Source organism: Schistocerca gregaria, chromosome X, assembly GCF_023897955.1.
Source record: "Schistocerca gregaria isolate iqSchGreg1 chromosome X, iqSchGreg1.2, whole genome shotgun sequence".
Classification (NCBI taxonomy): Eukaryota; Metazoa; Arthropoda; class Insecta; order Orthoptera; family Acrididae; genus Schistocerca; species Schistocerca gregaria.
In genome coordinates this window covers 489162022-489189052 of record NC_064931.1, presented here as the reverse complement: position 1 = coordinate 489189052, position 27031 = coordinate 489162022, and the positions used below count along the sequence as shown (strand labels likewise).

At 42.6% G+C, this 27031-nt stretch overlaps 1 protein-coding gene across 1 annotated transcript in view; it reads left to right on the top strand.

Moving 5' to 3' along the window:
- LOC126298356 (activator of 90 kDa heat shock protein ATPase homolog 1) overlaps positions 1-27031 on the top strand; it is an 82317-nt gene that overhangs the window by 2104 nt on the left and 53182 nt on the right. The window contains exon 2 of the mRNA XM_049989650.1: positions 24672-24753. Coding sequence (XP_049845607.1) covers positions 24674-24753 — 80 coding nt within the window. The 5' untranslated portion in view covers positions 24672-24673. The remainder of the gene's footprint in view (positions 1-24671; positions 24754-27031) is intronic.

Below are 27031 nucleotides of genomic sequence, written 5' to 3'. Positions count from 1 at the left end.
GATGGTTTTGGATGTGGATAAACTAAATATAAGACAATACTAACAATGAAGAAGTACCAACATAAGTACTAGCACAATAATAAAACAAACAAAAATTTAAAGAATTGCTGAAACCGTAATAAAACAGTTAGTATTGGAAATTTTCCTTGACCTATAGCTCAACTGGAAATTCCCTTGGTCTGTGTAGCTCAAAGCAACCAATGTAGGTAACAAAATCTGATACCTACCGTTTGCAATTGAACCTAGTTACTGACCTTTAACATCACAACCTGGGAATTCATAAAAATTTTGCATTAACACCAGTTTTGTTATACAAGAAACATAAAGGCATCTACACACATATCATACATAGATGTATCACTATCTAAAAATTCAAACCATAAAATCAATGTATCAAACAGTGGTCTCTTGGCAGAGTTGCAGCAACTTTGGTAAGTCCTGTATCGTTTCCACAATCTTAACACTTAACAAACTCTGCAGTTAAACCAAATAACCCTAGGAATTTAGATGTGGTAAACATTTTGTCCCCCACTGCTGCATGCAGGGACCTTTTTATGAAATTTGATCTCATATCTGTTAAAAAAAAATAAACCTCCAACCATAAACTATACACCTCATTAACAATTCCCAACCTATAAACCCCCCTTAGCGGCCAACATCAAAATAACTCGTTACCTAACTGCCACAAGCTCTTCCAGTATTCTAACAAATAGCACTTGTGGAGTCCATTGAATCACTAATATCAATTTAGAAACATAAACATCCCCCACTATGGTGCCGCCCTATACTCGCATGCCACAATCCATTTCAAGTGCACTGTGCCGCCATTATAGCAAATAACACAACTGTTAAGTCTTGGATCAAAGAAGCCAAGTGGTACTGTAAACTTCAGTCATTCCAAGAAAGAATACATACAGAACTTTTGTAGGGTACACTTCATACTTACAAAAGATGGCAGATATTGCAGTAAGTATTCATATGGGAACCAGGAATACAGATAGTTAGTCATTGATTATGAAGGAAATGCCAGTTGAGGTGTATAAAGCTGTTCAAGGAACAGAAACAGAAAAGTTATCTGGTGATGGTGTTTCAGTAGGGAAGACTAAAGGTAGAGGTAAAGCAATACATAGTCAACTTTCATAATTACACACAGAATTTCTATGTAGGAAGAAAATTCTTCAAAACAGGATCATTGCTTTAATTGTTGTACTTAATGAGAAAGTAAGCAGACAAGGTGTGGGTAAAAACTATGTTTATATGTCCCTTCCTCCATAATGTTGAAACTTTTCATTACAATTATTACTAGCCACATAGGAACAGCACTGGATTTTAATCAAACCAATGAATGTGTTTGCTGTAGCTCAGTGGTTCATTTCAAAATTGTAAACACAATTGTGGAATAAGTTAGTGAGTATAAAGTAGAGAATAACTTGTATTAATTGACGTTTGTGAAAACATTTGACATGGTTTAAACAGATATGTAATAATACGTATTGAGAAGCAAGACATTGGTTCAGTCTGTGTTACTATACTGAAGAACACACGCTCAGTGCTTCAGGTTACACAAGTCATTATCATATAGTGGGAAATCCAAAATTGAAAGATTTGGACAAGGATAGTGTGTTCTTGCATACAGCCAGATTGTTGTCAGACAAGAGAAAAAGATTCTTCCCACCCCCAGATTTGCTGCATGTGGCTGAACCCAACCTGGTCTGTGCCTAGACAATTTGTGTTGGATATGTGCTGTTTGAAATGTTTGGGATCTATGTGAATTGCCTGTAAGGTTGTTCTACACCAGTGTGGGGACTGGGCTGATTTGGCTTACTTATGTGGGTGGTTGTCTAGATACCTGGAATGGATGTTACACAATGATCCGTAGTGGTGGGGTTGAAAAGCTAGTTCATTTGATGGGACATAGCAGGATCTGGTGTGGGCAGACTGCACGGTGGCAGTATCTGGCGGCTGGAAATCGTAAGGTGTTCTATGAAGACACTGAATGCGTTAATTCTCCACATCCAGAATGTGGGGGGTGCTTTCTAATTGCTGTTGTTGAACAGTGATTTATTATTGGCTCAAAAATAGCATCTATACTGACTAGAATGTCTCACCCATAGCCAATTCCACCCACAGTTGCCAGCCAGAGTGGCAGAGCGGTTCACAGGTTCGGTCGCAGGTTCGAATCCTGCCTTGGGCATGGGTGTGTGTGATGTCCTTAGGTTAGTTAGGTTTAAGTAGTTCTAAGTTCTAGGGGACTGGTGACCTCAGATGTTAAGTCCCATAGTGCTCAGAGCCATTTTAACCACCCACAGTTGGATGTTTTTTGAAAGTCTGGTATGTTTGGTTTGCTCTTTGACTGGGAGTGGTACGCCAACTGCAGGTGCTGAATTTCATTGTTGTTGCAAAATTCTATGAAATGTTAATGTGAATTGTGATATGTTGTTTTTGGCAGTGACATTTTAAGTTCATTGGTGGTGAGTGTTAGTCAACTAAATCTACCAATAATGATTGTTGGCTTTGTCCTGTGATATGTTGTGCTATGTGAAGAGTACAGAAATCAGAAAAAAATTATTTTGCATTTGTATGACTTTTAGAGTGTAGGTTGTGGTGGCAGTGTGATCTGTAGTGTAGCTTAAGATATAGGTTAGGTTGAAATGTGACAGTTTGGGTTGGTAAAGCCAGTGAATGTGAATACAAAATCTTGGGTCTGGTGACAGGCTGAATTGCAGTGTAACCTGAGGCCTTTGTTTTGTTGAAAAGTGGTAAATTTGGTTGTTAGTTAGTATGTGGTGATATTGAGGGCTTCAGATTTGTTGGCCTGGATAACTTGTGTTGCTTAGCTGGGTATAGTTGTAAATAGTAAATAGTGTACCATTGCTTATTAATATATGTCCTAAAGGTAGCACATGACCTTGAAGGAAAAAGGCATTTAATTTGCAGTGTAAACCTAAATTCAGCAGAAACAGGGTTATATGTAACTAGGTTTTGTAAATGCCCTTGAGAGTTTTCGTGTAACTACTATATCATAAAGGTAGTTCGCACAAGTAGGAATTTATTTTTCTATGAGTCATGACTATTGACCCACAATCTCTTCATACAGGGTACCTCAAAAGAGTTTAGGCTATATTTGGTGTGGGAAAAAAGTTTATTATTGAAGTATAAAGTTTAGAAATTTGCTACTTAAAAAGTAATTTAAATGCAGTGTAGCACAGCTGTGGCACTCACTTAAAAGAAGAAAATTTTGGATGAGGGCTCAGTATTCATTTTTTAGGTACAGGTTTAGTGACCCTGGGGTTCCTGAGCTGGGAACTGGAAAGCGCTGCACCCCCCCCCCCCCCCCCTCCAAGTTTGCCACCTCCTTCGTGTCTGCTCTTAAACAACCACTTCACAATACCGATGCTGCTATCCAAATGAAAGTTGCTAGTGTCAACTCTAGCACCTGCTTGTGCCAGTTCACTTGGGCCACTGCAGTTCCAAAGCCTAGACTTCCTCCCAAAACATCAGACAAGTTTGCTGTCACTGACATTGTGGAGCTTTCTGCTCCTCCAAAGTTTGTCTGGTCCACTGTCCAGTGGTGCTACTATCACTGCTGTAGTTTTAACTCCAAAGTCTACACAGAGCAAAAAGCATCCCCCGCAGACAGTTGGGAATCTGTGAGACGACGACGACGACATCACACTATCTGATGTCTTTCATGATGACTGAGGTATAACTAATAGACCTTGATGTCTGACTGGGGCAATCGTCTTGTTCAAAGACTGAGGCCCCAGCCGTTACGGGCTCCCCTCCCTTACAGAAAGATGGGCTGAAAGTGTAACCCCCGTGATAGATGGATCCTGTATTGCAGCGAAACGTTAACAGGTTCAGGACACACATGTAGGAACTGAAACTGCTTGTGCAGGAACTCCCTGTGTCTGTTTTTACAAGAAACACATTTTAAAGCCACTGTCACACCAGTGCTATGTGGCTACACCCTCCACTGAAACATTGTAGGCCCGAGGTATCCTGCCTGTCGTAAGAGGTGACTAAAAGGACTCTCGCACTTTTCGTCCCTATAAATTCAGGTCCCATTTTATGGTTTGACCTGCCACTTTACAAATTCTACAGAATTGCCAGCCTTTTGGGGAAGGACGCCTTGCGTGGTGCATGAGTTACCCATAGTGCTCTTAAATTTGATCTCCTGAGTCTCTTGTCATGGTTTTGCATCTCCACCTGCAATTCAACTATTTGGCCGAGGGCACTTTTTCGGGGTATGTCATCTTCTTCCATTGTCTCCTGTCCACTTTTGTCCACTTGACAGTATTGATTTTGCCCCCATGACCGTATTGTATTTTTCTGTGCCAGTATCCAGCACTGTTGCCAGTCCATTGTGGTGGGGCCGTCATGTACCCATTTGGTGGTAGCCCCCCTGACAACGCAGGGATCGCACTACTGATGCCTGAGCTGTGAACTCCCCACGTATGCCAAGGAGTAATGCCTGTCTCCCTGTTGCCTGAGGTCTCCCAGCAATGCCCATCATGCCAGGTGGCCTTTGCTGTGGCTGGGTGGCACCCTTGGGGAGAGACCCTGATCAGAGTGGGTGGCATCAGGGCCGATGACCAGCAATGAAGTGGACTGATATGGCCCTATATAGTTTCCCTCCCTCGCTACACCATGGGGGGAACAGAGGGCTACAGATAGAAGAGCCATATTCGCCTCGGTATGTAGTCTGTAGCTGAATGGATGGGGACGCCTTTCTACCTATGAAGCATAAATTTTTTGTTGAACATACTGAGGATAAGTTTGGGGAAGTGACTGAGCTGTCAAAGATGAGAAGCAATGCAGTCTTGATTCAGACAGCATCCCCAGCCCAATCCCAGGCGTTACTCGCTTGTCACTGGCTAGGTGATATATCTGTTTCCGTCACTCCCCATAAAAATCTCAACATTGTCCAGGGGATTATTTTCCATTGCAACAGCCTCTTGCAGTCTGATGATGAGCACCGCGCTAATCTAGAACGGTGGGGTGTTTATTTCATCCGGCGTGTTTACAGGGGACCAAAAGACAACAGGGATGCTACTGGTGCCTTCATCTTGGCCTTTGAGGTTGATCCATTGCCTGAAAAGGTCAAGGTGATGGTTTACCACTGTGTTGTTAATTCATATGTCCCTCCCCTTATGCGGTGCTTTAAGTGCTGGAAATTTGGGCACATGTCTTCCCGCTGCACTTCCAATGCCACATGTCGAGACAGCGGACGTCCACTGCATCTAGATACTCCCTGTGCGCCTCCTCCCACTTGTATCAGCTGCCGGGGAGCAGCACTCCCCCTGCTCGCCAGACTGCACAGTACTCCAAAAGGATAGGAAAATCGTGGAGTAAAAGACCCTGGACCGGTTGACTTACCAAGGTGCTAAGCTTAAATTTGAATGATTACACCCCGTTCAGTTGATGTCCACATATAACTGCATCTACATTACCATCGCCATCACAAGTACCAGTCTTACCACTCTCTGTGCCATGAGCAGTGGACCCTCCGGGCCTCCAGAATACATCTGCCCCTTTGGTAGTAGGGGGAAAATCTCCTTCCATTGCTCCCATAGTACCTACTTTGGGAGCAAGCGCAACCCCTCCCCCTGCCCCCCAAACATGGGGGACATCAGTCCCCTCCCCCCAACCGGAGAAGCAACAGCCTCCTCCAGATCATCTCATGTGGAAGGGGTCCTTTCAGACCCACTCTCTCGAGATCTCCACTAATGTTACAGCGGACACTCCCCAGTGGCTAAAGGAGCCGAAAGCTGCTGGATGAAGACCTTCAGTCTTCCTCCGTGCCTGAAGCTACTTCATGGAACAAGCCCCTAAAGAGAAGTGAGAGGGCAAGCAAACAAAGAAGGCCTGCTAAGAAAAAGGACCCTCTGGTGGCCCCTTCACACCACTTGCTACCAATTCTGCACCGCGGATGAGGTGGAGAGCTCGGCATCCCCAAAGGACGTGGATCTCACTGATGTTTCATTCACAATAGGAATGGATATAAATACTCAGTTGGTAGCAGCAGGTGTGTCTGAGGTATAACCTGCCTCCTTACCTGCTTCATGCCTTCCCAGCTTCACGATAACGTCATCCTCCAGTGGAATTGCTGGCTGAGCTACGGCAACTGATAAGCTTTACACCTGCTTTCTGCATTGCCCTCCAGGAAACCTGGTTCCTGGCAATGCTGACCCCTGTCCTTCGCAGCTGAAGGGGATATTACAAGAACCGTAGAGACTATAATACTGTGTCAGGTGGAGTTTGTGTCTGTTCTGAACTCAGTATACAGTGAACCTGTGCTGCTTCAAACCCTCTCTTGAAGCTGTGGCTGTCAGGATAAGAATGGCACAGGAAATAACTGTCTGCAACGTATATCGTCCTCCAGATGGTCCAGTATCCCTGAACACATAGGCTGCACTGATTCATCAACTCCCTAAACCTTTCCTACTTTTGGGAGATTTTAACTCTCATAACCCCTTGTGGGGTGGCACTGTGCTTACTGGCTGAGGTGGAGATGTCGAAGCTTTCCTTTCTCAACTCGACCTCTGCCTCTTAAATACTGGGGACACCACACATTTCAGTGTGGCTCATGGAACTTGGCCATTGATTTATCCCTCTGCAGCCCAGGACTTATCCCATCTGTCCACTGGAGAGCCCACGATGACTTGTGTGGTAGTGACCACTTTCCCATCTTCCTATCACTCTCCCAGCGCTATTCCACTGGACGTCAACCAAGATGGACTGTAAACAAGGCAGACTGCGAAGATTTCAATTCTGCTGTCACTGTTGAATCTCCTGCACATGGTGCCATCGACATGGCAGTTGAGCAGGTCACTAGAATGATCATTTCTGTGGCAGAAAACACGATCTGTTGTTCTTTAGGGTGCCCCTGGTGAAAATCAGTACCTTGGTGGTCAGTGGAAATTACTGAGGCCATTAAAGAGTGTTGGCGAGCTCTACAGTGACAAAAGTGGCACTCTTCCCTAGAGCACCTAATAGCTTTTAAACGGCTCCATGCCCACGTTCACCAGCTTATAACAAGACAGAAACAGGGGTGTTGGAAGGGGAACCTCTCAACCATTGGGTGCCATTCGTCACTTTCCCAAGCCTGAACGAAGGTCAGACATGTTTGTGGGTACCAGACCCAGACAGGTGTTACTGGCATTAACATCAATGGTGTGTTACCTACCAACGCAAACTCAATTTCAGAGCACTTTGCTGAGCACTGTGCTTGAGCCTCTGTGTCAGAGATTTATCCCCCAGCATTTTGCACCCTCAAATGGCGGATGGAAAGGAAAGCCCTTTCGTTCAGTGTATGTCACAGTGAACCCTATAATGCTCCATTTACAGAGTGGGAGCTCCTCAGTGTCCTTGTACATTGCCTCGACACAGCTTCTGGGCCAGGTCGGATCCACAGTCAGATGATTAAACATCTCTCATCCGACTACAAGCGACATTTCATCTTCAACCAGGTCTGGTGCAATGGCGTCTTGCCATCTCGGTGGCAGGAGAGCACAATCATCCCAGTGCTAAAACACAGTAAAAACCTGCTTGATGTGGATAGCTATTGGCTAATCAGCCTCACCAATGTTCTTTGTAAGCTGTTAGGACGTATGGTAAGCCGGCAGTTGTGTTGAGTCCTGGAGTCACGTGGCCCACTGGCTCCATGTCAGGTCGGCTTCCGCCAGGGGCACTGTAATAATCTTGTGTTCCTCGAGTCTGCCGTCCGAACAGCCTTTACCAGATGCCAACACCTTGTTGCTGTCTTTTTGGATTTACACAAAGTGTATGACATCACCTGGTGACACCATATCCTTGCCACATAATACGGGTGGGGTCTCAGACGCCTGCTCCCGATTTTTATCCAGAATTTCCTGTCTCTCTGTACTTTCCATGTCCAAGTTGGTGCCCCCCATAGTTCCTCCTCATATCCAGGAGAATGGGGTCCCACAGGGCTCTGTATTGAGTTTACCTCTCTTTTTAGTGGCCATTAACGGACTAGCAGCAGCTGTTGGGTCGTTGGTCTCACCTTCTCTGTATGCAGACGACTTCTGCATTTTGTACTGCTCCTCCAGTACTGGTGTTGGTGAGCGGCACCTACAGGGAGCTATCCACAAGGCGCAGTCATGGGCTGTAGCCCATAGCTTCCAGTTTTCAACTACGAAGTCATGTGTCGTGCACTTCAGTTGGCGTTGTACCGTTCATCCAGGAACTGAACTTTATCGTAATGACAATCCACTCACTGTAGTGGAGACATTCTTACTACTGGTTTCAGACACCCAATTCATGTGGCTTCCTCATCAGCTGAAGCAGAAGTGCTGGCAGCACCTCAATGCTCTCCGCTGCCTGAGCAAAACCTACTGGGGTGCAGATCGCTCTACACTGCTGCAGCTCTACGGAGCCCTTGTTCAATCCCGCCTTGACTATGGGAGTCTGGTTTATGGTTTAGCGGCGCCGTCAGCGTTGCATTTACTCGACTCAATGCACCTCTCTGGAGTTAGACTGGTAACAGGAGCTTTTGGAACAAGTCCAGTGACCAGCGTCATGGTGGAGGCCGGTGTAGCGCTACTTTATGGTAGCACAGGAAAGGTTCAGTTAATGAAAGGACTAGGCCACAATTCTCAAACATGATTGACTTTGTTACAATATAACTCTCTGAGCAAGTTTCGTTCCTTGGTACTGATTTTTTTTAAAAAAAAAAAAAACATTGAGCATAAAATTTTAAGACAAAGCTTCTCATAAAAACATGACTGTAATTAAATATCGAAATATCTAAAACAAATTTAAGCTGACAAGTAATTGGCTTTAGAGTTAACTTCTGCAATAGTTCAACACTGGAGCATTAAACAAACTCGTGGTTTTAAAACGACGCCACCACTCGTGCAACTACAATGCATCAAGAGATAATGGTTTTAATTGGAGGCACATACTTAAAGCAGGATTACACAGCTTTCTTTTCATTACACATAAACTGCCGCTCTCGGGAAGAGCCCTTTTACTCTCCAACAATCAACAGGCCCAGCTCGCCTGTCTCCTCAGGCAGGTCATTGTACACATGGGAGAGAACACAAAGTAACAAGATAAGCTTCTAAAACACACAAGCAAATGGTTTAATTCAACAAGTCTCAAAAACCATATTCATATACGTGCTTTGGGGAATACAGGCCAAACAACAATGACAATTTAAACTATGGCCTGGAAAACTTCAAGAAACCAATTGGTCCAGTAAATAAAATTAAAAAAAAAATCACACTTGATAAACCATGAAAACACCGGCATTTCACTACTAAGGAAATAGTTCAGGACTGGCAGTTGGCAATACCTATAGCACAGATTGAAGTAGCTGATGAGAATTTCGAATGAGGCAACAAGAGGCAGCAATACATTAAATCGTGTTGTTAGCACAGTTCGTAGGCTGAAATTTTGGTCAAAAACGATCCATGGTTCCTATACCGTCGTGAGCAGAAACAAGGCTGTCCACTCAGTCTCGTCAACCAATCACCAGAATCACCAATGCCACTACCAATAGTCTCAGTTCTACACGTTGCTAGCTTATACTGCCACCCAGTGTGCTTCCAAACACTGTGCATGCACGCCTCACACGTCCTAGTGGCTCCGTGTTCACTCTCTATTCATGTGCCTCGCCTCAGATGTGTGCTATATAGACAAACTTTATGCCATGTGAGATCGATAATGGCTAGGTCGATGTGCACACATCAACCTCCCATCTTAAGGTAAAGCTCCCCCAAGTTTGCCCACCTAAAGTTAGTGCAGTTGGGTGTGAAATTCCCTCTGTGTCTTCAGACCCCTCACCAGGACGTTGACCAGAGTGAGTACTCTTATTATTTCACATGGGCCAATGGACCTGGGTGTTAATTTACCTACTGCCTCATTATTGCAGTGTCTCTGCCCCCAAATTTTTTTTTACAAAAACCTGGTTGCCCACCCCAACTGACATTGCATGCCTTTCCCTATTATACGCCTTTTCTCAGCGGTGTGCCAAAATTATTTCCTTTATGCTGCCTCCCATCTAACCCATAGCTCGTGAGGGCCCACATGCTCTGGCAGAATGTCCTTTATGGACCAAAGATTGCTCAAGGGGTTTCATAACTTAAGAGTAGCTTCGCAGGAGTAGCCTTGTGGCTCTCGCGTTGAGTGGTGTTAAAAGCCAGACTCGGCCAATTCAACGACTGGTCCCACTTAATCGGAGCACTAGAGTGGTAAATTATAAACACAGATTTTAAATTGCAGTTAATCTGCACTGTGAAAGAAGGTTGTGGGTAATATGGAGTAGTCATCACATGGCAAATACCTTGCACAAAACAGAACCTACAGAATTGCTGAGAACTAAATGCCGGCGCATTGTCACTCACCAAACTGCAAGGTGGACACAAAATTTGTGGAAATAGGTGATAAATGCTGGATACTCGCATCTGTGATGGTACTTCTGCTTGGAATGAGCCAGACAAATCTGGTAAGAGCATCCACTACCACAAAAATAAACCTGTTCCCATTCTCAATGTGTGCAAGTGGCCTGACATAATCAGTGAAAAGCTTTTGAAAAGGTTGAAATTCCCTAGTGGAGTGCAAGAATCCGGCTTCCTGTGTTGGTAATCTCCACAACCACTGACTAACCTTCAAATTTTGATATCCATTCCTTTCCAAGTAAGATGTTCTTTAATTTTGGTGAGCGTTTTCTTGCCACATAAATGTCCACCATAGATTGATAGTAGTATTTAAATATGGCTGGTACTACTCCCTTCGGCAGACAAATTCTTACCTTCTGGTCTCGTTGCTCTTGATAACAAAGTACTCCTTTCTCTATTGAATAACCGTCTAACAAATGCCCATTTTGCAACTCCTCTCGGACCACTGCTAACTCTGGATCACTTTCTTGCTCTTCCTTAAGGTTACTAAACAAGGCTGGGATCTCGGTTAGTACCACCTCCACCACTTGAGGTTCCGTCACCTCTGCCAAATCTGTAGGTAATGATGCCTGAAAAACTTATTTGTGGAAATCTTCTCTGTCTTGATCAAACATGAGGCTAAGTGCACCAGCAACCAGATTTTGCGATTCTTGAATGTCACCACATCAAACTGGAAGGCTGAAATCCTAATAGCCCAGTGTGCTATTCTACCTGTTTTTCGTGGGCGTGCCAAAACCCAACTCAGTGCTTGATTATCAGTCTCAAGCTGAAATCACCGATGCTCAAGATAGAATTTGAATTTCTTAGTAGCAAACAACACGGCTAATGCTTCTAACTCATAAACAGAGTAATTGCGTTCAGGACCTGAAAGTGCCCTTGAAGCAAATGCTATTGGTCTGCGTTCGCGTTCCTGCTGTTGCAACAAAATTGCAGCAATGCCGGCATTTGATGCATCGGTCTGCACAATAAATGGCAAATTAGTCGGGAATTCCTAATACTGGCGCATTGCTAACAGATCTTTTAAGCACTTCAAGGGCAGTGTGCTGGCTATCACCCCAGTCAAATTTATCCCATTTCTTTCTCAACTGATTAAGAGGAGTGGCCAACCCAGCAAAATTTTGCACAAATTGATGAAAGAAATTGCCTATTCCAGTATATCGGGCAAATTCCTTCTTATTACAGGGTGCTGGGAACTTGTGAATAGCACTGGTTCTTCATTGATCAACCCTCATGCCCTTTTCCGACACAATGTGTCCCATAAAGGAAAGTTTACTTTTAGCTAGCGTAACTTTGCCTGGTTTCACCGTAAGACCTGCTTCCTTTAACCGTGTGACCACTTGTTTGAGGTTCAGTATGCTCCTCAAAATTCTAACTGTAGACTACCACATAATCAAGGTAAGGGTGCACAAATTTAAATTTAAACTCGCCAAATTCACAGTCTAAAAGGCAGGACAGGACTGCTTCCCCAGTAGCCAACCCAAATGGTACACGGTTGAATTCATACAAATTATAATCAGTACAGAAAGCTGTTAATGGTTTAGATTCCTCAGCCAGGGTGATCTGATAGTAGGCTTGATTTAAATCTAACATGGAAAACACATGTGCACCTGCAAACCACGTAAAACAAGTGTGTAAATCGGGGAGGGGTACAGGTTCTAACACCACTTTCTGCTTAAGAAAGTGGTGGTCTATGACCGGCGTAAACCCTGCATTGTTAGGCTTTGGTACCAAAATAATTGGAGAAGCATAAGGTGAAACTGATTGTCTAATAACACCATCCTCCAACAACTTGCTTACGATCTTACCTAATTCCTTCATCTTGGGTGGAGAGAGCCGATAAGGCAATCGTCTAACTGGCTTAGTATCGCACACCCTTATCTTATAGGACACACGTGTTACCCCTAACTTTTCTGAAAAGACATCCAGGAACTGGTAAAGAACGTATAACAGTTTCCAGGCCTGATTGTGAGACAAATGTCTAATGTCAAAAGTGAAACTACCCCCTGTACGTGGTACATGCTGTTCTTATCTTTATGGTCACACAACTGTAATTTTTCTGCAGGACGGAATTTAAAAAAAAACCTCTTTCCGTGCATAGTCTAAAAAACAACCAGTTCGTACAAGAAAATCATACCCCAGCAATACGGGTATTGTCATGCCCTGAATAATCGAAAATTGCCAAGCCCAAGTAAACACACCTATCCTGAGTTTACACTTCATGCAACCTAAAACATCTAATTTTTTATTAGCCACGGACCGACACTCACTTTCTGTTACTTGTAAGACAGGTAAACCTGCACAAACTCTATTATTAATATACCATTTGTAATTGAGTAACTATACACTAAATCCTTAAGCAAGGAAACTAAACACAGGTTCAGAACACAGCAATACCCAGGCAAGAGATATCGACCACACATACTTTACGACAACCCCAAGGCGGTCCCCCTGAATTTTCTTCTGGTGTCAGCTGTTTAGAATGCTCATGTGGTTTGGGATAGCCATGCAAAAAATGCATTGTACTACCACATCTAAAGCACCGCGGGCCATCACCTTGATGCCCTGTAAAATTGGCCTGGAATTCGGCACATTTGTTTTTTTCTTCACGCATCTGCTCATTCTCATGTTTTCCATCACAATACTTCAAATTGTCTACTCTGACCACCAATGTTTCTAACTTGGAAAACAATTGCGGCCTGTCTAAAAATACTGTCAGAAACCGATCTTGTGGGCATGTACCTTCCACGATGCTACCCACGGCTTCTACTTCAGATATTTTGATACACAAGGTTACCATAGCCATTCTTATTCTTTCTACATAATGGGATAATGTCTCATCATTGGCCTAAACCCGATAAAAATAATCGTCAAGATCCTTTCGCCTTCACTTGCTCAAACATTCTCTTAAAATCTTCTGCTGGAGAGTCAAGGAGCCACCTCTGCATAGCACATCAATTATCAACCGACTCAGCTGGCCTGCAGCTAGTTGAAAAATTATCTGACATATCAATTCTTCCTGAATTTGCAATACACAAGCCTGGTTCTGTAATTTGACAACTAACCACCGAAGGTCTTTAACATGATTCACATCTTTGACAACCTACACACTCCTTGTAGTAGTAGTAGTAGTAGTAGTAGTAGTAGTAGTAGTAGTAGTAGCGGTAACAAAGGGTTCGGAAGTTTACTAAATTGTTCACATAAACAAACTGCTCCACTTGCTCTCGCGCCTCTAGCAATATCTGCACCTTCCTTCCCTTCACTTCCCGGCCAATTAAGAGAAAACAAGGTCCTCTGTCCCGAAATAAGTTCCTGTTACAATACCTGTATATCATGCAGATATTTGGTATCTTTACAAACAACCTGGATATCGTTAACATGATTGGCAACATGATCTACCAGAGCATGTAGATGCAATAACTGAGCTTGGGACGGGATGGAACCCTCTAACAAATTGACACCCTCTTTAACACCAAGCAAGGAAAGGCACCCAGTGCATGCGGTACTTACCTTCCCCAACTCCTTTGCTATGATGTTTATGGCTTGTCCAACATGCTCCATAATCGTTGACTCAACTTGGCTATATGTTGACCTCATTCCCTTTGCCGCGAATACATGACTCATACTGCAGCGGCTCCTTCCACAAATATTTCAGACCCAACAAACTTCAAACCGCTGTGTTAAGGTAACTGAAAACACACAAGGAATTTTAAACTAAGGCCTCAAGGTAATGCCAATTCTAGCTTAAGCCTAAATCACACAGTGTCAAGGAATGTAATTTAACCAGAGTAACCATGCTCTGCTACCAGTTTTGTAGCACCACTTTACACTATCACAGGAAAGGTTCAGTTAATGAAAGGACTAGGCCACAATTCTCAAACATTATTGACTTTGTTACAATATCACTCTCTGAGCAGGTTTCATTCATTGGTACTGATTTAAAGAAAAGAAACCACAGTACATAAAATTTTAAGACAAAGCTTCTCATAAAAACATTACTGTAATTAAATACAGAAATATCTAAAACAAATTTAAGCTGACAAGTAATTGGCTTTAGAGTTAATTTCTGCAATAGTTCAACAAAGGAGCATTAAACAAACTCGTGATTTTAAAACTACGCCACCATTTACGCAACTACAAATGCATCAAGAATAATGGTTTTAATTGGAGGCGCATACTTAAAGCAGGATTACACAGCTTTTTTTCATTAAACATAAACTGCTGCTCTAGGGAAGAGCCCTTTTACTCTTAAACAATCTACAAGCCCAGCTCGCCTGTCTCCTCAGGCAGGTCGTTGTACACACGGGAGAGAACACACAGTAACAAGACAAGCTTCTAAAACACACAAACAAATGGTTTAATTCAACAAGACTCAAAAAACATGTTCATATGTGATTCAGGGAATACAGGCCAAACAATAATGACAATTTAAACTATGGACTGGAAAACTTCAAGAAACCAATTGGTCCAGTAAATAAAATTAAATAAAAAAAATTAACCACATTTGATAAACCATGAAAACATGGGCATTTCACTACTACGGAAATAGTTCAGGACTGGCAGTTGGCAATACCCATAGCACAGATTGAAGTAGTTGATGAGAATTTCGAATGAGGCAACAAGAGGCAGCAGTACATTAAATTACGTTAAAAACTATCCATCAATGCCGTCGTGAGCAGAAACAAGGTTGTCCACTCAAGAGTAACGTTAAAACAATAAATGTCAGAATCCCCAACACCAGTACCAACAGTCTCAGTTCTACGCGTTGCCAGCTTATAGTGCCGCCCAGCATGCTTCCAAACACATTGCATGTGCATCTCACGCCTCCTAGTGGCTCCGTGTTCACTCTCTCTTCATGTGCCTCACCTCAGGCGCATGCTATATAGGCAAACTTTATGCCACCAGGTGGCTTTGCATCGGCTGGGTGGCGCCTGTGGGGTGGCTCCCTGGTCAGAGTGGGTGGCATCAGGGCGGATGATGCGTAAAAAGTGTACCACGTCATCACTTGCTGATGATCGAATGCCAGCAGTCTCTAAGCATTCAGTCTCATTACAGTGCAAGGAAATATGATCCTAAATCGTTCACCTCCCTTGCCACACCATGGGAGGAACACCAGGCTATGGATTGGAGCGAACCTTATTCACCGCAATACCTCGTATGTACGAGAGCCGATGGGGAACTTTTTGTCTCAATGAAGCCTCAGTTTTTTGTAGAGCATTTAGAGGACAAGTTTGGCGAGGTGGAGGGTTTGTCCAAAATGCTGTCAGTATCACTCTTGATAAAAATCGCAACCTCTTCTCAGTCATGGGCATTACTTGCTTGTGACAAGCTGGGGGATGTTTCCATTACTATCACGCTTCACAAGTGCATAAATATGGCCCAGGGTATTATATTCCACAGGGACCTTCTTTTGCAGTCCGCCGAGTAACGGTGTGCCAACTTAGAGCAAACAAGGAGTTTTTCATCAGGCGTGTCCATCGGGGACCGAGGGATAATATGGTTGCTACTGGTGCCTTCATCTTGGCCTTCGAGGGTGACACATTACCCGAGAATGTCAGGGTGACGGTCTACCACTGTGATGTCAAGCCCCCAATGTGGTGCATTACGTGCCGGAAGTTCAGCCATATGTCTTCCTCCTGCACATCCAGCATCACGTGTCGAGATTTTGGACATCCATCCCATTACCATGCTCCATGTGCGCTGCCTCCCATCTGTGCCAACTGCGGAGAGCATCATTCACCATGCTTGCTAGACCGCAGGATTTTACAGAAAGAGTGGAAAATCATGGAAAAGAAGGCCCTGGACCGACTGACCTACACTGAGGCCAAGAGGAAATTTGAGAGCCTACATCCTGCGGCTATGAGCACCTTCTATGCCGCCCCTACGAGAACAGTTGTAGCCCCATCAATTCCGCGAGCTCCAGTTGGCTCTCAGAGCTGGGAGACTACACATGCCCCCTTGATGGTGAGGGGGGGGGGGGGGGCACTTCCCTCCTTGTTGCTCCCACACCACCTACCTCGGTAGTACTGTACCCCAAACCATTGGGCGACACCAGTCCCGTATTGTCAGCCAGAGAATCAGAAGTCTTCTTCGGCTCCTTTTGGTAGTAAGGGGTCCCTTGGGTCACTCCATTCCCAGGTTTCTGCTAGTGGGAAAGATGACACCCACCAGGGGCAAAAGTGCCCAAAAGCAGCTGGACGTAGGGCTTCACGCTCATCATCAATCCTGGAGATTAAATCAGTGAATCCCTCCCAGCCAGAGAAACCCAAGGATCAGCAAGAGAAATCCAGAAAGAAGACACCCAAGAGCAAGGGAATTGCAGTGGCACCCATACCACAAGCTCTGCTTCTGAGGATGAGGTGAAAATTCTGGCATTTGCTGAGGACCTAGATCTCGCCAGATCCTCAGACACAATGGATATAGCCTGTTCAGGAAATAAGATGGTGGCAGCAGGTGACCTTGAGGTGTAGACTGCCTCATTGTTTCATGCCTTCCCAGTCTCACAATCATGTCATCTTCCAGTGGAATTGCGGTGGTTTTTTCCACCACCTGGCTGAGCTACGGCAACTGTTAAGCTTTACACCTGGTTTCTGCATTGCCCTCAAGGAAATACGGTTCTCAGTAATGTGGATCCCTGCCCTCAGTGGCTGTAAGGGATATTACGGGAACTGTAGCGACTACAATAGTGTGTCAGGTGGAGTTTGCATTTATGTCTTGAACTCTGTCTGTAGTGAACCTGTTCCTGTTCAAACCCCTCTTGAAGCTGTGGCTGTCAGAATACGGACGATGCAGGAAATAACTGTCTGCAATGTATATCTTCCTTCAGATGGTGCTGTACCCTGAACGTATTGGATGCACTGATTGTCAGCTCCCTAAACCTTTCCTACATTTGGGAGAGTTTAACACCCATAACCCCTTGTGGGGTAGCACCATGCTTACTGGCTGCAGCAGAGATGTCGAAAATTTACTGTCCCAACTTGACCTCTACCTCTTAAGTAATGGGGCCGCCACACATTTCAGTGTGGCTCATGGTAGTTACTCGGCCATTGATTTATCAATTTGCAGCCCAGGACTTCCCCTATCTATCCACTGGGGAGCACATGACTACCTGTGTGGTAGTGACCACTTCCCCATCTTCTTGTCACTCCCCTGGCATCATGCCCATGGACACCTACCCACTTAGGCTTTAAACAAGGTAGACTGGGTAGCCTTCACTGCTGTTGTCACCGTTGAATCTTCTGCACGTGGTGCCATCGATGTTGTGATGAGCTGGTCACTAAAACGATAATTCCTGTGGTTGAAAACATGATCCCTTGTTCTCTAGGGCACCCCCGGCGAAAGACAGTCCCTTGGTGGTCGCCGATAGTCGCTGAGGCAATTAGTATGTTGGCAAGCTCTACAGCGACATAAGTGGCACCCTTACCTAGGGCACATAATAGATTTTACGCAGCTTCGTCCCTGTGTTCATTTGCTTATAAAATGACAGAAAGGGGACTGATGACCTTGATGTTTATCCCCCATCAAACCCCAAAACCAACCAAAATGATGGAAACATGAGTGTAGAGAGAGGCAAGTCTCAACAACTGGGTGCCATGCATCACCTTTCCAAGTCTGGATGAAGATTGGACATCCTTTTGGGTATTGGTGTTAACATCAATGGCATGCTCTTTACCGATGCAAATGTCATTGCTGTGCACTTTGCTTAGCACTATGTTCGATCCTCTGCATCAAACTACCCCCCCAGCCTTATGCACCCTCAAACGGCAGATGGAAAGGAAAGTCCTCTTGTTCACTACACGCCACAGTGAACCCTATAATGCCCCGTTTACAGAGTGGGATCTCATCAGCACCCTTGCTCATTTCTCCAGCACAGCTCTTGAGCCGGATCGGGTCACAGTCAGACGATTAAATGTCTCTCGTCTGACTACAAGTAATATCTCCTTATTATCTTAAACTGGATCTGGTGCGATGGCGTCTTTCCATCGCAATGGTGGGAGAGCACCTTCTTACTGGTGCTAAAACCTGGTAAAAATCCACTTCATGTGGATAGCAATTGGCCCATCAGCCTCACCAACGTTCTCTGTAATGTGCTGGAATGTATGGTGCATTGGCGGTTAGGTTGGGTCCTGGAGTCAGGTGGCCTACTGGCACCATGTCAGGGCAGCTTCTGCCAGGATTGCTCTACCACTGATAATCTTGTGTCCCTCGAGTCTGCCATCCAAACAGCCTTTTCCAGATGCCAACACCTGGTTGCCATCTTTTTTGACTTACATAAAGCATACGACACGACCTGGTGACATCATGCCCTTGCCACATCGTATGGGGTCTCTGGGGTCCGATCCCAATTTCTATCCGAAACATCCTGTCGCTCCGTACTTTTGTGTCCAAGTTGGTGCCTCCCTTAGTTCCACCCATTTTCAGGAAAAAGCCATTCCTCAGGGCTCCGAATTGAGTGTGTCGATATTTTTAGTGGACATTAACAGCCTGAAAGCAGCTGTAGGACTGTCGGTTTCCCCTACTCTGTAAGCAGATGACTTCTGCATTTTGTATTGCTCCTCCAGTACTGGTGTTGCTGAGCAGTGCCTACAGGGAGCCATTCACAAGACACAGTCGTGGGCTTTAGCTTATGGCTTCCAGTTTTCAGCCGTGTAGTCATGTGTCTGCACTTCGGTCAGCATCGTATCGTATCGGGAACCAGAACTTTATCTTAATGATGATCCACTCACTGTAGTGAAGATGTATAAATTATTAGGACTGGTTTTTGATGCCTGATTGACTTGGCTACCTCACCTTCGTCAGCTTAAGCGAGAGTGCTGGCAGAGCCTCAATGTTCTCCACTGTCTGAGCAACACCAATTGGAGTGCAGATAACTCTATGCTGCTGCAGCTCTACAGAGCCCTTGTTCAATCCCGCCTTGACTATGGGAGTCTGGTTTATGGTTCGGTGGCACCCTCATCACTGCATTTACTCGACGCAGTGCACCACTGTGGTGTTCACCTAGCGACAGGAGCTTGTTGAAAGAGTACGGTGACCAATGTCCTGGTGGAGGCCAGAGTCCCTACATTGCGGATCTGATGTGCACAACTTCTCGCCAGTTATGTTGCACACATTCGTAGTTCTCCTGCACATCAGAATTACCATCTCCTTTTCCCACTTGCAGCAGTTCATATCTCACGTTGGCGGCTGAGGTCAGGGCTCACGATTATGGTTCATGTGCGATCCTGTCTATCCGAACTGGAGACCATCCCTTTGCCACCTCTACGTGAGGTCCATTCATGTACACCTCCGTGGTGTAAAATTCAGCCGAAGCTCCGTCTGGATGTTTTGCATGGCCCGAAGGACTCGTTAACCCCACCGCTCTCGGCTGCCACTTTGTCTAGATTTTTGACGTGTTCTAGGGACCTGAAGTTGCTTATATCATCAGCTTGATAGCTCATGGTAATGTTGGCTTCAACTACCCTGTATGTTAGTGGAGGCTATATTGAACAGAATTCCTTGCCCACTGGCTGCAGTGTATTCACTTCAGAGCTTGTGGCCCTATCTCGTGCACGTCAGTACATGTGTTCCTGTTCTGGTGAGTTGTTTCTTCTCTGTTCAGTCTCCTTGAGCAGCTTACAAGCTATTGCCCAGTGCTACCCTCGTCATCCTTTGGTACCATCCATCCAGGAGTCCATCTGTGCCCTGGACAGGTCCCATCATTCAGTGGTGTTTGTGTGGACTCCAGGACACGTCGGAATCCTAGGCAACAAACTTACTGACAGGCTACACGGAAACCGCTTCTGGAGATGGGTGTCTCTGAAACTGACCTGAGATCTGTCTTATGCTGCAAGGTTTTTCAGCTTTGGGAGATGGAGTGGCATAACAAACTGTGTGTCATTAAGGAGACTGCAACTGTGTGGAAGTCTTCCCTGCAGGCTTCTCGCAAGGAATCAATTGTCCTTAGTCGGCTCCGCATTGGCCATACGTGGCTTATACAGGGTTACCTCCTGTGTCGCGAGGACCCACCTCATTGTTGCTGTGGCTCCCAAATAAGTCATCCACCTCTTGCTGGACTGCCCACTTTTAGCTGCTCTGCAGTGGATTGTTAACTTTCCCAGCACCCTACCTTTGGTGTTGGGTGACAATGCCTCAACAGCAGCTTTAGTTGTACATTTTATTCGTGAGGGTGGGTTTTATCATTTCAGCTGAGTTTTAATGTGTATCCTTTGTCCCTCTTTGTCCTCCACACTAGGGCTTTTAGGGTGGAGGTTTTCATGTGTTTAGGAGTGGCTGGCTTCTCCTTTAATCTCATGGTGAGCCAGCCATGGTTAATCTCTTCTCCCTGTTGTGTGTGTCTGTTTTTTTTGTCCATTGTAGTGTTTGTTGTCCTTCTGGTTCTTCCTTTCTCCTGTTATAGTGCCGTACGTCGTCTTTGTTTTTCTTCTTTCCGTTTGGTAATTGTTCCACTGGGAATTTCCTTTCAGAACACTTTCACCTTCTTGGATACATCTCCTACCTTTATTTTTACTTGAGTGAAAGTGCTGCAAGACACTGTTTGATGAAGCAAATTGCAGCCTTTTGTTTTTGTTATTCATATGTCGTTATTGCCTTTTGTGCTGTGCTTGGACAATATATCACAATTTCTTTTTCAGGAGACTGTTAACAGCATTGATATACTTGGAGAAATGCATGGTACATACTGTATTGTTTTAAAATGTATTAATTCATAACTGGTTTTGATCATTGCTCTTCACAGTGCTGGCATTAAAATTGAAACAAAGCAAAAACTGTGAATATCAACAAAAATTAAATTTCCGTGAAAATTATTAATCAGAAAAATTAAATGTACTTATGAAAAATGTTAAGTGTGTCGTATATGCTATTTACCCAGAAAAGATGCCATAGCTGACTTGCAGATATGAGTAGGAGATACTTAACACCATGTCAGCTTAAGCAAGAAGAAAAATGTTGAAAATATGAGACCATGTAATGGCAGTAAGTGCACAGCACTATTGTTCAGGCACATCATCCAGTGGGTTAACACACAAGTGTTTAGCAAAGAAACAACAAGCCAAAGTCAAAAAACAAGTTCAGAAATGTATGTATATTATAGTACAGTCGCAGAGAGGTACACATTTTAGCTTTAATTTAAATTCTTCCCCACCCGATGCTCTATACGCATTTTAATTAACACTTGTTTTGATGGTATGTCTTAGCATAAATAGCTGTTAATGAGTAGTGTATGCAGTACATCATATTAACAATGTGCGTGTTACTTTGGCATCCATTGTTTTCATGGTGTACCATTGGCAACATTATAAGGATTACACACTGATATATATATATATATATATATATATATATATATAAGTTACTCAGAATGGATAAACCATAGTTCCTTGGTGTGTACTTAAATTATCTTACCCTAGGCCACCCTCAACCAACCACCACCCCCCCCCCCCCCCCCTCTATCAAAATTTATAAATTTTTTTACATTTTCATAAGTGACACCCTTGTCACATAAGCTTCTACCTAGACATCATTTTGTTATTTAGGACCTAATACTAGAATGATTTTACATGCATGTTGTAATTAACATTTATACATGCTGTTGCTGATGCCATATATATAAGGTTTGTGTATGCCACACACCCCTACCCCACCCTCTTTTTTTTTATGCATTTACATTTTCCATGTTGAAACGTTTTTAGCTATTTTCAACATGTGTCTTAGATTTTTTATTAGATACATAATATTATAATGGATCTGCACACATGGTCAAATATTAGACAATAGAAATACACTGTGAGATAGGCCGTGGAGACATACAGCGTATTTTACGTATATCTCTGCCACCCCTTAGAATCTCTTACACTTTTATGGAGTAGGCATAATTTCACAGATGGCTTATTTGGATATGATGACAGATGTGTGTGTATTTTCTGATAGTTAAATTCAGTGTTAGTTTTAATATTGATGCAGCTGGATAATATGAGGTGTATTGGGCATGTGCCATGTTCAGATTACTGGTTAATTAGTTTAATAATATTGTTTGGAAATAGACAGTAAGGTCACACATGGTGCAATATGAATAATTGTAGTTTCTGTAGGACAACATTAGAAGTGATTTTAGCCTTGGTGTCTCAGTTAGTTACCATATGTTTAATCTTGAACTTTTGGTGTGGATGTGAAGTTGGGATTGTTTTGGTGGTTGTTTTGGTCTTTATGTTCTGTTGAGGTTAATGCTTCCCATAATGTTTTGAAATTATATGTCAATGTAGATTTTTTATTATGCTGGTCGTTCTCACCAAATCTTTGGATTGTTAAGTGACATTGTACATTTATCACCCTCCCAACATTATTTGTGTTATTCAGCACAACTTTCTGGTTTCTGTTCCTTAGGTATGATTTGAACCAACTGTGTGTATAGCCTTCAGTTTCATAAAACCTGAGTTTTTCTAAGAGTGTGACATGATCCACACAGTCAAATGCCTTGGAAACATCACAAAAGTTAGGGCTTCTACTATTTGATGAGTAAATGTGTAGGTAGTATTCTCAGTTGAGTAACCCTTCCAGAATCCGAACTGTGACATCTTGAGTATATTATTTTCACTGAAATGTGAGACTACTCTGGAATACATAACTTTTTTGAATATTTTAGAAAATGAAGTCAGCAATGAGATTGGTCTATAATTATTTAAGTCACTCTTGTCCCCTTTCTTATGAAGAGGTTTGACAATTGCGTATTTTAATCTGTCTGGAAAAATTCCCTGTGCCAGCAAAGCACTAGATACATCGCTAAGGACTCCACTTATTAAATTAGAACAACACTTCAAAATTCTGTTAGACTCCATCAACCCCACATGAGCTCTTGTTTCTCAGTATATTTATAATTCCCTTAATTTCAGTGGGGGATGTTGGTGCTATTTCTAAAGGCCTAAAGTCCTGGGGAATGACATATCTAACATACTTTTTTGTTTCTTCAACTGAACCCTTAGCCCTATTTTTCCTCTACATTCGGAAAGTGATTGATAATTCACAAGCTGCAAGTATTTTTAACACTCACATCATCATTTAACTTGATTGCTATGGTATGCTGTGTACTGTCAGGCTGCACTATCTCCCGTTTGACAATATTCCATATAGTTTTAATCTTATTATCCACATTATTAATTTCTGTCAGAACTCATAAGCTTCTCGACTTCTTAGTGACTTTCCTTGAAATATTACAGTATCTTTTGTAGTAAGCAAGTAACATCAGATCCTCACTTATTCTGGCCTGTCCATGTATTTCCCTCTTCCTCTTACACATCATCTTAATTCCCTTAGTAATCCATGGCTTACTTGACTTTGTAATGGTTTTTTGGCTAACATTTCAGGAAAGCAACTCTCAAATATTGAGACAAGTTTATGGTGGAATAAATTTAATTTGGCATCAGCATCATTTTCTGTGTATACTTCATCCCATTCTACCTCTTCTAGGCTGCTCTTAAAACTCTGTACTCTGTTTGCATCAATAAGCCTCCCTGCCTTGTATGAACCTTCCTGAAACCTGTAAGGTGCTATATGTGTTATTTCCATTAACTGTGCATTATGATCAAATAGCCCATTAACAACTGGATACACATTGTTTCTTCCTGAGCAGTGTCTGTGAAAATGTTATTGATAAGTGACCTACTATCCTGCTGCACACGAGCTGGAAAATTTACAACAGATACTAGATTGAAACAACCAAACAAAGATTGTAGGTCTTTTTCCTATCTATATCTTTTAAGAAATCTTCATTAAAATTGTCACAAATCACTGACTGCTTCTTTTTGTCTGACACGTAGCTCAATAACGCCTCTAGATTTTTCATGAATTGCTGAAAGTTCCTTTGAGGGGATCTGTAGATTGTTAAAATTACTATATGAAGTATATTGCAGTAGGAACTCACAAGCACATGCTTCAAGGATCTGATCTAGACAAAAACTATTTGTTTAAATATTTTTGACTTTGTGACCAGTTTTTATATAAGTAGCAACTCCTCCTTTTTCCATGTTGACCCTAAATGAATGGTGGTGGTGGTGGTGGTGGTGGTGGTGGTGGTGGTTTCAGGTTGCTTGGTTCCTGGAGATAAGATAAAGAACAAATTCATACATGCTCTCAGAAACTATGGTTGGATTTGTCCAGATACTGATCAGTTTTGTTGTGTTTATTCATTAGTTACATAGTATTGAAGATAAGTTTTCATACTTATAGAATGACAATATAATGCATTCATTTCAGAAATGGCTAAGTGGGGTGAAGGTGATCCCCGATGGATCGTTGAAGAACGACCAGATGCAACAAATGTCAACAACTGGCATTGGTAAGTGTCTCTGTAAATAAATAACTTTTGTAGATTTGTAGAATTAAGTCAAATTTGATGTGGTTGAAAAGTGAAGATTTAAGAGAAATGTGAAATATTTTCATATCATTTTAAGACAGCAGACTATAGTGGTAGCTGTAGCCGAATGGATAGCATTGTGGCCTTTGATGGGGAAAGATCTGGGTTTGATCCCCAGTACCTTCTGAGATTCTGAGATCTTTTCTCTGTGGTCAAATGGTCTGGTATGTGGTATGTTACACCCCCCCCCCCCCCCTCCAAGTGTTTAACACATTGAGGGTGACACGCAAGCATATGTAGTAGAGAGTAAGTTAGTATTCAGCTCTGATTGAATCTGTACTTTATTGGAGAACTAGATTTCAGCTGCAGTATAGGTGTCATTAGTGTGTATGAAGTGAGTTATGCAGACTAGACAGGCTCTTAAGTGCATATTATTGCATGACATTAGCATTCATGTAGTTTGAATTAAACTCGAACAAACTAGAGTTCTAATTAGGGGCTGAGAGTACAAATGGTGCAAGTGACATTTCATAAGGAAATGATCTAAATACATATTTGGTAAGCTAAAGTGTGGATCTCTTCTGAATGAAAGATATACAAGCAATTTTCTGCATTTTGTGATGATAAAGTGGAAACTCTAAGCCAATGCCTGCAATGAATTTAGAATATGCATACAGGTGAAATGGTTCACAGAAGTAGAATTGCTGCTATCTTTAATGATGTTTCAGGCATGTAATTATTGTTGTTATTATTATTATTATTATTATTATTATTTCTTTTCTTAAACATTGTCATTATTATTATTATTAGTGGTGGTAGTAGTAGTAGTAGTAGTAGTAGTAGTATTTAAGTACAATTGCCCAATGTTTCAGCTACTAAGAGTATTTACAATAATACTTAATGTATTTTTAAATACACCCTATTATGAAATATTGGGTTACTTCTTGAAGCAAAATAAACATAGTGATACACTAGATCACCAGTTCCACACACACACACACACACACACACACACACACACACACACACACACACACACACACACACACACACACACATATATATATATATATATATATATATATATATATATATATATATATATATATATAGAGTATGATAGATTTTGGTCTCTGTGGAAAGGCAAAGAAGCACTTCAAATATATATTTGTTCTTCAAGAAGGGATGGAAGCAGTGAAGGTGGTCCGCACTGGGAATGAAACGAAAAGCTTTCTTCAATTAAAGCCATGGATATGATAGCAAAGGAAACAAAATACACTGGAGGAATATCAGGTAGATCTGGATTAGAAAGCAAAATCCTCTGACAATGTAGTTAAAGTATTCACTGAACTGTTTCATGAGTTTATAAAAGTGGATTTTAGCAGGCCCAATATTGGTCCCCCATCAACACCACTTCTGCAACTTTTGCATCAAAATGCAATTGAAATAAAATTTTAGGTGTGGAAAAATCTTCAGGAAATAAAGAAATACATCCCACACTTCATCATGAGTCATAATAATGTATCTCATTCCCAGAAAACAGTTACCATGGGTGTAAGAATAGGGAGTGGGAAAAGAGGATGACATAGTCAAAGCAAGGAATGAGGAAGATGGGAAAATGCACAACTCGATGGTACAGCATTACAAGTATTGCCCCAGGAAGGACATTGAAGAGATACCACAGAAGGAAATGACTATGGTTCTATAGACATTGACAGTGACTGGAGTATAGAAAGTTGCTACTAATAATCTCCTGTATATCTTGGAATTGCACCAACATATATTCTGGTATTTCTATTATATTTGCTATTAACCTGTGTGTTTCAGCTTGTTATATTAATTCTGCCTTAATTTCTCACACACATGTACGGTGCTTTATGTATTGTGTAGTCTACCAAAATGTCTTCAAAATATAGCAGAGTAAATAAAATGTTTCTATGCTTGTACTTGTTTTACTGTAAAAAGTTGTAAGACACAGAGCGTGTGTGTTTTTAATTTATTAAAAAAATAACCCAAGGGCACTACAATCTCTAACCATACCTATTATTGTACGAAGACTAACTGACCATTAGTTAAAAATATATTATGTTTAGGTTGTTTTGGAAACCTTCATTGCCAGTTTTGCAGAGACAGTCACTACTTCTGTGGAGGCTGATTTGCCACTGTGGTTACGGTAGGCAGAGTATGAGAGTTCGTGAAACGTCTTCTGGTGCAGTGCAACGCTAAGACAATTTCTCCCTGCAAACACGCGATCTAGTGT